The 10,608-nt window shown below is 49.0% G+C and overlaps 2 protein-coding genes across 3 annotated transcripts; both read left to right on the forward strand.

Annotated features, from left to right (window-relative positions):
- Positions 1–563: 563 nt before the first annotated feature.
- Positions 564–5,854, forward strand: LOC119323573 (putative E3 ubiquitin-protein ligase LIN-1). Its single transcript, XM_037597268.1, has 7 exons — positions 564–1,567; positions 1,672–1,804; positions 3,121–4,100; positions 4,189–4,333; positions 4,406–4,657; positions 4,786–5,095; positions 5,545–5,854. Exons 1-7 carry the CDS (start codon positions 645–647, stop codon positions 5,652–5,654), a joined length of 2,853 nt encoding a protein of 950 aa, XP_037453165.1. The 5' UTR covers positions 564–644; the 3' UTR covers positions 5,655–5,854.
- A 1,886-nt stretch (positions 5,855–7,740) lies between these two features.
- On the forward strand, positions 7,741–8,404 carry LOC119324773. Of its 2 annotated transcripts, none has more exons than XM_037598547.1 (2): positions 7,741–7,840; positions 7,934–8,404. In XM_037598547.1, exon 2 carries the CDS (start codon positions 7,946–7,948, stop codon positions 8,177–8,179), a length of 234 nt encoding a protein of 77 aa, XP_037454444.1. In that variant the 5' UTR covers positions 7,741–7,840; positions 7,934–7,945; the 3' UTR covers positions 8,180–8,404. The 2 variants fall into 2 exon arrangements, with proteins under 2 accessions (XP_037454444.1, XP_037454445.1); XM_037598548.1 differs by having other exon boundaries at positions 7,798–7,844.
- The last annotated feature ends 2,204 nt before the right edge of the window (positions 8,405–10,608 follow it).

The raw sequence follows: 10,608 nt of genomic DNA on the forward strand, positions 1-10,608 counted from the left end.
GAAGGCCGACGATGGCGGCGACGACGGCGACTACTTGGCGTTTAGCCAGTTTTTTTAATTAGTTTATATGTTTGCTATGTATGTAATGAAAATTCACGAACATGTCTAATATATGCCCAAGTTTGCCGAAATTTGTCGTGTTTAGCCGAACTTCGCCGAACTTTACCTAAATTTGCTATATATTTTTATTTTTTGAACGCGTCGGGGGGCGGCTCTGGGGCGGCGGCTGGGGACCAACTTGGCCCCATGCCCATTTTTTGCGTTGGTTCACCGCAGGCGGCGATTTTAGGCGGCCCCTGAGACCAACGGCTGGAGATGCTCTAAACGGAGGAAAAATTGAAGCAGCCAAATTATGCAGAGCTTTTAGCTTGGTTGAGCTCTCGATCAAGTCTCTGCTGCCGCGTACCGACGGGCACGCCTTGCTTGTCGCTGTCGTCGTCCACGCCAGCGCCAGCGCTGCATGGGAGCATGCATATGCATCTGCATGGCCGTGCCTTTGCCCGTGGGGCTTGACCGACCGGCGGCCCCGCGCTTTTAACCGTGCCACTGCCATCCTCTCTCCCTCCCCCCTAAATGCCTCGGAGAAGGGCCGCACTGCATACGGCGCCTTCTGGTTCCACCTAGCTCTCGCCCCAAGAACCGCGATGCCGCCGCCGCCGCCGCCGTCCTCCTCCTCCCTCCGCGACCTGCTCGCGCGGGAGCGCTCCGAGCTCCCCGAGCCCGCCGCGCCGTGCCGCACGGTGTCGAGCAGGCAAGTGCCGGGGTCGCCGCCTCCCCCCGCCGGCGACGACGCGGTGGGCACGGTGGTGTCGATGCTGTCCGGTTACGCGGGGCGGTTCTCCAAGGACGCGGAGTTCCGGCGGGCGCTCCGGGAGAAGTGCGCCGCGTGCCTCGCGCCCGCGGCTGCGGGGGAGCACGCCGTGCTGCTGGCCGACCTCGAGCTGGCCATCGAGAGCATCGAGCGCCTCGCCGACGCCGCCCCGTCCCCGCGGGACTCCAAGATCCGCTCGCTGCGCAACTCCATCCGCCTTCTTGGCGTCGTCGCTGCGCTCCACGCGCCGCCACACCCCGCCGCCTCCGGTGACTGCGAGGGCGACGCCCGCGGGGTGCCCAACTCCCACCTCTCCGCCTGCGCGCAGCTCTACCTCGCCGTCGTGTACAAGATGGAGAGCGACCCCCACCTCGCGGCGCGCCACCTCCTCCAGGTGTTCGTCGACGCGCCCCACCTGGCCCGCAAAACCCTCCTGCCGGACCTCTGGGCCCACGTCTTCCTCCCCCATCTGCTCCATCTCGAGGTCTGGCTCGCCCATGAGTCCGAGCTCGTCGCCGGCTGCGGCGACGCCGACGGCCGGAGCAGCATGAGGATGAAGACCCTGCAGAGGCTGTACAACGACCAAATGGACAGCGGCACAGCTCAGTTCGCAATGTACTACAAGGAGTGGCTCAAACACGGCGGCGATGCGCCGCCGGGCATCCCCTCCGTGCCATTGCCTTCGACGCCCTGGAGTTTCGACAAGTGGGAGAAGCACTCGTCGTCACTGCGCACGAGCTCCATCAACAGAAATCTGTGCGTGAACCTCGTCAATAGATAAACTATACTACGTAGATATTATGTTGTTTGATATGAGTCAATTAGTATAAGAATGTCTTGTGATCATCTGTTTTTTACAGGTACAATGCCGTTTTCGGCACGTCGTTTGAGCAGGAGGACGCGAAGCTGCCTGATGAGGCTGAATATGTCTTGGATATGGATGTGCAATTGGATGAAAATCCAGGTAGCTTGAACATGGAGAAGCTTGCTCATGTGAGTCAACAGTTCCTTTCTTGCCATTATATATGGTGATTAGCCTGATATGCCATATGCCGACACGCGACATGGTGTAAATTTGTGCGTGTGACTCTGATTAGGACTACCAGTATGCCTTGAGACAAGTTATGATCACTCATTCACTCATCGCCGTTCTGATAATGTGGATAGACAGCTGTCTGTGTCCCAGGGAATCCTAATTGTTTTCTATGGTGTGGGGACTAGAGAAATTGGCTGCATTTCTAGCAATTTAAGGTGCAAGCCTGAACTAGGGCCCAGTGTTTTTAGTTGCACGTTAGAACATTGCAATAGCATTTCCAGTACATAATTTTTCTAAAAATATATATAACGGTAATTGCTAAACTGACACTGCAAAGTTCATTCAGAGTGCACTGTACTATGGTGCTTTCAGAAATATTGTTACTGTTATTGGCGTCTGGTAAATAGTTTTCCTACATCTTCGTGCTCATCTTGTTGTATTACTTGCTTAATTGCTGAGTATATATTTTCCACGTTCATGTAACTTTTATATTGCCATGGCTCAGTTTTACTAGTATAACATTTCCAATACAGAGATACTGAGGCTGTAGTTTTCCTAGCAAAAAAAAAAAAAAAGGGCAACCTGGTGCATGTAGCTCCCGCTTGCGCAGGGTCCAGGGAAGGGTCCGACCACTTTGGGTCTATAGTACGCAGCCTTTCCCTACATTTCTGTAAGAGGCTGTTTCCAGGACTTGAACCCATGACCTCATGGTCACAAGGCAGCAGCTTTACCACTGCGCCAAGGCTCCCCTTCGTAGTTTTCCTAGCAAACAAGGATTTTTTTTTTTTATTCCTTCTGCTGTAAAATTACACTTGGCTTACCTGCGAATGAGAAATTCTGTAAAGCTGCACCTATGGTTCCATTGTTATTCAAGATATACTTGCTATCCAGATTATGTCCACACGAAGGAGTCAGCTTTCCATTAGTTTTGGAAGATATGGAAGGTGAAAAGAAATGCTTTATCTTGGCTAGTTACTGTTGTGAAACTTTAGTTCCAAGAATGTTTGTATCTTTAGACCGTCAGTCAAGACTAACATGATGGAACTGAGTGCTTGCCCGACCCCGTAAACGTGTCTTAACAAATATAAAAACCATTTTGATTGACTTGGAAAGGCTTTGAAGCACAGGCATGCATGGCCCATTTACATTTCTTTTGTCATTGATGTTTTGAAGCCTGCCAGATTGTATTGTTAGTTTCTTACAAAAGCTGAGTTATTTAATCGGCAATATATATGTTTGAAGTTATTTAACTTATGCTGTTTTGAGTAGACAGAGAAACATTGGGCTACAAGAGAAGCAGTCCGACATTCGGAAAGAAAGCACTGTTCCGGAAACAGCACCAACTCCACGCAAATCCTACTCGTTGCGATTACTCTCGTGCCGCGGAGATGTAAGCAGGAATGTTATTAATCACCCTAAGGTAACAAAGAGAGGCAATGTCTCTGTCGAGAAAGAGCTAGATTGCAGCGAGGTAACAGTGAGTCTACAACGAGCAGTTTCCATCATATCAAATTCAGACAGTCTTACACAGTGCGAATACGCCGTGCACGAAATCGCCAGTGCATGTTCAAATCTAGGAGGGGGCCCTAATCTTGGAACTTGGATGTCATGTCCCTCTTTTATTCAAGGGCTTCTCGAGGTCACATTCACTTCCAAAGTTGATGCAGTACTTGAGTCAGCAATCTTGATAATGGGAGAGCTGGTTTTGAGAAATGAGGTCAATAGGCAGATCGTTCTTAACGCAGATCCACAACTTGAGGTTTTCTTGAGGCTTCTGGCTCTGAGAAGCAACGGGTTGTTTCTGAAGGCAACTGCAGTGCTTTATTTGATGAAGCCAAGAGCCAAGCAGATGCTATCTATGGACTGGATGCCACTAGTATTGCACATATTGGAGTGTGGGGATGAGGTGCAGCTTGTGTCCTCCCTGAAGTGTTATCCAAAGATGGCTGCATTCTACTTTCTAGATCAGCTCCTTACGGGGTTTGACATCGACAGAAATGTCGAGAACGCAAAGCAGATGATTGCTCTTGGTGGTTTGGACCTGCTGATGAGCAGACTTGAAGTTGGTGATGCCCGTGAAAGCAGAATCTGCATCTCTCTCTTGACCTCATGCGTCCAAGCCGATGGCAGCTGTAGATGCTACTTGTCTGATCATCTGAAGAAGGAACCTCTTGTTCAACTTCTTGTAGGAAATCAGAAGAAGGCCAGTGCTGCTGCTCTTAACTTGATGAGTGAACTAACCTGCCTTAACAGGTAAAATTGTTCTACATTATTGATAAAGGTGTAGATTCTGAGAAGCATATCCTTTGAATTAAACTTGCAATTTTTTTATGCAAACCAGAACAAGCCAGATGGTAGAGTTCCTCAAGGAGCTGAAAAGTGGTGGCTGCTTAAATACAATGCAAATTTTATTGGTCTATCTCCAGCAGGCTCCTCCTGTCCAACATCCATTAGCAGCTGTCATGCTTCTTCAGCTTGATCTCCTGGTAACATCCTGTTCCTTTGCTCAGTCAAGCTTTTCTGCTTTTGTAAATTCCCTTATCACAATTTTCTTGCAGGGAGATCCTTTGCAGTACAGCGTTTACCGAGAGGAAGCAATTGATGCTATCATGGCTGCCTTGGAGCATAGTTCACAGAGCGTAAAGGTGCAAGAACAGTGCGCTCGGGGTCTGTTGCTCCTGGCAGGGCGGTTTTCATCCTCGGGAGAACCTATAGCAGAAGCATGGCTACTAAAGAGAGCAGGCGTAGATGGCTCCCTGTCGGAATCATTTAGAAGAACAGAGATTTTCAAAAATAAGGGGGCACGAGCGGTATGCTGTCATCCTTTTAAAACCATGCTGTATAATTTGCCTTACAAGTTATAACCCTGTTTTTTTGGAACATGGTTCTGTTGCATAACTTCAGGTTTTCCTTACCCGGATGCTGTGTTAACTCGCAGGAAGAAGAGAAGGTGGTTGAGGAGCGGCTGAAGAAACTTGCCCTCGTGCTGGTAAAAACCGGGAATAAGCGGTTCCTCGCGGCGCTGTCAAACTGTATATCTGATGGAATCCCAGCTTTGGTCCGAGCGTGCCTCGTAACGGTAGCGTGGATGAGCAGCTCCCTCTCCCCATTGCATGGATGCAACACTTTCCAGCCTTTGGCGTGCTCCGTTCTCGCTGCTAAGCTCCTAGATAGGTTGAGCTATGACAGAGTTATGGAAGAGAGGGTGCTTGCTTCGCTATCGCTGCTGAACCTTGTGAGACATCCAGGTACTTTTCCTTCTGCCGTGTGTAACATACTATTGCCACTAGTGTTTGCTAGCCTGAATTTATATCCTAGTATAGTTTTGAGACTTTGCAGTACACTGTCCTGCGTAATCTTCGAAAATATTGCTTTCTGGGATGGTAGATTTGGTAACTAGTACTCCCTCTGTAAACAAACATAAGAGCGTTGAGATCACTAAAGTAGTGATCTAAACGCTCTTATATTTCTTTAGGGAGGTAGTACTTATAATCAGTTCAAACCAGATTCAGTTGTTATGATCCATGCATTGAATTTAAAAAATTATTTATAAGGCTTTACCTAAGCAGGTCTTATAATGAATTATCTGTTCTATGCCGGTGTAAACACCAATTTCATTTCCTGAATAACTTTACTTCCGCTGGCCCGCGCAAAGCCTGAATTCTCGATCATTTAAGCCGACATTTCCTCCTGGCAGAATGCTTGGAGGGGCTTTTGCCACTGAAGAGGGACACAACGGAGTCGTTGCGTGACCTGGCAGACGTGACGTGGACCGCCAAGGAGCTCCTCTTCGCGTGCTGCAGATGACAGACCCTGCCTGAAGAGGGAACAGCTTTTCAGTGCATACCAGCATGGAACAAGTGTAGTGATCGGTCACAACTAAGTGTAATTTTGCCCCTTTTTGTACACATTTATTTTCTTGATTTGTAAAGCCTCAGATTTTGTTTCCCTTGGAACACAGAGATGTTTTCTCCTTGCTATGAGTTTATTATTTATTTCCCTCCGTAGAGACCTCGGAGCACTCCCACAAGGCCAAGGACTCTAGTTGCTGGTAACCATTGTGAAGTGTGGTGCTAAGAGGATAAAAGTTAGAATTGGTGAATATCTAGGGTAGAAAATGCTCTACCTTTATCTTCAGGAAAAAAAGTTAGAATTAGCTCTAGCTCTAGACCTAGAGCCAGATTTCAAAAATAGAGTTAACCACATGCGGGGTATAGGCAAGTCCAAATTTTGAGGGAGAACCGGAGAAGCAGATGAAGAAATGCAAATATTCACGTGGGCCTAAAAATAGATGCCAACAAAAGGAGTTTAACATTGGAGCAAGTTTAGTTCTCAGAATCGAAATTCTAGCATTTTTCTTAGCACCCGCGACATTGCTCACGCTCTGTTCTGCTCTGCTTTGGAGCAGTTATTTCAAAACTTGGGCAGTGAAACTCGCCGCTGAAAGACGTGGTCTGACGTGGAGGTGTACTTGTGACTCTATCTTAGAGCATCTCCAACAGGCGCCCGGCGCGCCGCGCGCTAAAAATTACTTTGCCGCGCGCCCGTCGCCTGATTTGGCGCGGCGCGCAGCGGCGGCTCCAGCGGCCGTGCTAAAATGCAGCGTGCGCGCATGCTACAACAATTTTTTATATATGAAAACTTTGCATAAATAAAAAACAATACATAGCTCTAGCATAAATACGATACATAGTTCATAGTATAGATAAAACTACGGTGAAACTAGATAGAAACTACGGATACAAAGGTATTTTACATCGTTCGAAAGTATAGATAGATAGAACTACGGTGCAACTAGATAGAAACTACGGTGACTCCCGCCGCCATCATCATCACCATCATCATCCTCGGTGGTGTCGTCCGAGGTGTCGAGCCACATGTCTTACCAACGCAGATCGTTGGGGGAGAAGATCAACTGCCCGTCGTGCTCGACGATATCGCACTGCGATAAAGCCAGTGCCTTGCGCCGACGCCTGTCGGCACGCTCCGCGCGGCGCCTTGCCGTCCTCCCTGCCCAGAACTCGTTCTCGGCGACGACGTCCTCCGGGTGGCGACGGTGCCACTCCGCCATGGCTCGCTCGTCCTCCTCGGCGATGAGGAGGCGGCGCTGCTGCCGCACGTGGTCCGCACGGTCCTGGTCGGTGATGAGACGCGGCAGAGGGGCGACGCGCTGCACCTGCTCGCGCGTGAAGACGTCGCGAAAGTTCATCTGCGACCGGGGCCTGTCCAAGCACCACGCCGCCGCGTCGTGCACGCTCCGGAACGAGCCGAGGCCGAGCCGGACGTCGCCGGACTGGATCTGGGCGGAGTACCACCCGTTGGGGCGCTCGCGGACGCCGCGGTAGCCCGAAGAACCCCGGCGGCGCGGCGGCATGGTGGCGGGAAAAGCGGCGAGGTGGCGAGGGAAGGGCGCGTGACTGTGTGTTGTGCGCGTGGTGAGCGCGAGATTTTATAGGCGCGCGCAAAGCGGCGCGCCAAATCTGCCACGCCGCGTGCCGCTTTTTCCCGCGTGCGCGCAAACGCTCCCCGCGCGCAGTAAGTTTCCGCCACCACTGGAGTATGCGAAACCAGCCGGCGCGCGCTAAAATTCAACTTTACCGTGCGAACATGCCTTTTGCCGCGTCTGTTGGAGATGCTCTCACGGACAAGAAGCCAGCAAAGGGCATGTCGACGAGACTCTACCGTTGGCTGCTTGAGCTGGAGCTGGAGCTGGATATACTCATGAAAAAGTTGTCGGCCGCTGAACCACTTGCGTCCTCACTTGTTAGGTACAAATACACTGCATCTCTGACCTGCGTGCATTCCGTTGAAATTAGTGGTGACTCGATTCAACGATGACGGCTTGCTTGTTGTATCCCAGCCAAGTGGCTTCCCCCTCCATCCCAATCCATGATCCATCTCCGCCTATAAATAAGAGACCCTCCGTCCTCCGAGTACTCCCACTCCAGCCAGCACCAGCAGCTAACGCCGAGTACTCCGTCTACTCTCACCACGTACGTAAGATGCTCTGCCTCTTCTGATACTATCACAGCAACTGTATGTACTAGTACCTCTCTTGATTATGTTGTTCTTTTGGGTGCATGCAGCCAGCTGAAGCGATGGCCTCCAGCGGCGGCGCCGTGGCGGCGATGTTGAAGAGCAAGATGCTCGTCGCCTGCGTGATGCTCCTCGTGGTCCTGCTGATGGCCACGCGGACGGCGGCGGCGGCGGCGGGCGACGACGGCGCGCGACGCCGTCGCCTGCTCGATGCGTGCCAGTACAGAAACTGCAACTGCCGCACCTGCTACATTTTCCACTGGGCCTGTTGCGGCCTGTGCTGCCCGCCGGCGTAGGGGACGGCGGCACCCACGGGCCGCTGCAATTTCTCACATGCAGAGGTTTGAATAATGCATATGTACTAGGTGGTTACATTTACATGTGGCTGCTGTTGTCTGTCCCAAACTCCCAATGCTAGTCGTGGTCGTCGTCGTTGTCATCGTCAGTGGTTCTGATGACGCGCGCTCTGTGATGTGAGCTGCGCATGCACGCTTAAGTGAATGGAAATGCTACTTCATCTATCTGGTTTTGGTGCTGATCTATTGCTTGACATGATGCCATGTGATGTGAGCTTCCTGTGTCGATGCCTCCTCGTGTTTCTTCCGATCATTTTTCGCGTCGATTGGGGTAGCCGGGTAGAGTTGGGGGAATGCTTCCTGTTCTGGCCTTGTCTCTATTGCGGAGATGTAAGCAAGAAGGAATTACCCTCATCTATACAATTACTAAGCTTCCTTGAAATAAGCTCTCCTAGTGAATCCAGGGTCTGAAAAGTGCATGGGCCCTGGGTGACAGTGGGTGAGACGTGTTGGTGGGCAGCTCGGTCCCTTGCGTGTCCAGTTTTCTTGTGTACATTCGCAGTTAGCTAGCTGGTCCCTTGCATATTTGTTCGTCTAGCCAAGAAAGAAAAAAAACCGTTACCATACCCAGCCAATAAAAGATCTCAACGAGCAAAACTGATTGAACAGAGATTAGGAATAAATTAGTACGTGTCTATTATATTAGCTAAAATGTTTTAATTAATGAATGATCATTCGTGTGATCAAACCTAAGTAGTGATGTTCCTTTTCTTTTAACATTTATAACTGCCATCGCTTGGAGGCAGCTTCTCCCTATGTATAGATACCTTTTCTATCAATGGAATTAGAGAGGGTAGTTCTCTCTCTCTCCCCGTTCTCTCACTCTTACTTGCATTTTTTAGATATATGTTCTTTTTCTTTTGTTTAAATTTTCTCTTTTTTTTCATTTTTTGCTGCTATTCACAAATATTTCTTTTCAAAACAAGTGTGAACATTTTTTAAATTTCATGAAATTTTCTCCAAAACATGACCGTTTTTTATTACATAAATGAATGCTTTTTAGATTAGATAAATGCATACTTTTTAGATTGTATTGACTTTTGAAATGTGTGCACACATTTTAAGTAATACACGAACACGGGTTTGTAACTTTTTATAGAGATCAACACGGTTTGCAACTGTATGAGCATGTTTCCAATGCACAGACATTTTTAAAGCATGGACACTTATCAAAATTGAACACTCGCTTTAAATTAATGAATATTTATTCAAAATGTGTGAACATATCATGTGAACACTTATAAAATGTCATGAATATATTTCAAAATGTACAAGCCTATTTTTGAAAACTAGATGAACATTTTTTTAAAGTTCATGGACATTTTCTAAAATACCATTTGAAATTACTTACACATTTACTAATGGATCGGTCCAATATATAAAGTAGCGGGCGGGGCCGTGCCATTGGACTCTATAAGAGTCCTATGCTCGGTGCTGTTACGCTATGCACCGCAGGGGTTGGGGGGTGTATTGGATGGCATGATCAATTATCACTGTGATTAGCGCTTCTGTGAATTTCCCCGAAAATACGTGTATGTGTGTAATTATTGTTGTCTTTCCCCTTACGTTTAAACTATGCCTCCAACAAAAGTCAAGGACAACCTCATCACAAGGAAAAACACCGAGCCTAGCATAGTTAAGGCTCGAAACCCATCGACCAATCATGGTACATCCACAAAAAAAAGTAGAACCCATAAAAGAAGAAACCATTAAACTCAAACAACATTTCCTTTACTGCTTATACCGTATTGGATATATGGAGAGAAAGTTCATATGCTCAGCAGCTATTCAGATCGTTTGCCACATTTGACTTTGCCCGTCATTTTATTTGGTTGAGATTATCATGGGCACATCTCCATTGCATATGCCATTCTTATTATTACATCTCTACCTATTTTTTTACTAATAAACCAAGTATTGCTTCTGGTTGTCCGTCTAAAACATTACCTTCGAAGTTGCTATATATTACCGAAAAAGGGTTTCCCCACGCTTTGTATTACAAAGCAACCAACACCGATACAGAGGAGTGCTCGGGCGAGAAGCACAACAAGCCCAAATGAAAGAGAAAGAACAAAGAAGAAGAAAGAAATGCCAACAACGGCAGAGCGACAAAGCGCGGATGACCCGCCACCGCTGCGCCCTCCGAAATTGACCCACCACAGACCCAGGCTCCGACCCGCTGCGTACCAAGCAGCACCTCCAGCAAGGGAAGCGCCTCTTCCAGGGCGCTCGCGCGCCAATCTTGGCCCGTTCCCTGGCTTTGAGGCGCGCCCCCCGCATGCGGCGCCTCCTACAGCCGCGGCGCTAGTGTCCCCGTCGCCCCTTCCGTGGCCCCCCCGGCGCCACTGGCGTCCCCGGCCCTCTTGGCG

Source organism: Triticum dicoccoides, chromosome 6B, assembly GCF_002162155.2.
Source record: "Triticum dicoccoides isolate Atlit2015 ecotype Zavitan chromosome 6B, WEW_v2.0, whole genome shotgun sequence".
Classification (NCBI taxonomy): Eukaryota; Viridiplantae; Streptophyta; class Magnoliopsida; order Poales; family Poaceae; genus Triticum; species Triticum dicoccoides.

What these genes read in the sequence shown, in the direction of transcription:
- LOC119324773 (XM_037598547.1), top strand. Translation starts at nt 7,946, where the DNA reads ATGGCCTCCAGCGGCGGCGCCGTGGCGGCGATGTTGAAGAGCAAGATG.
- LOC119323573 (XM_037597268.1), top strand. Translation starts at nt 645, where the DNA reads ATGCCGCCGCCGCCGCCGCCGTCCTCCTCCTCCCTCCGCGACCTGCTC. An exon ending in ACATGGAGAAGCTTGCTCAT is followed by an intron (nt 1,805 to 3,120) that starts GTGAGTCAACAG and finishes TTGAGTAGACAG; the next exon opens with AGAAACATTGGGCTACAAGA. An exon ending in GAACCTTGTGAGACATCCAG is followed by an intron (nt 5,096 to 5,544) that starts GTACTTTTCCTT and finishes TCCTCCTGGCAG; the next exon opens with AATGCTTGGAGGGGCTTTTG.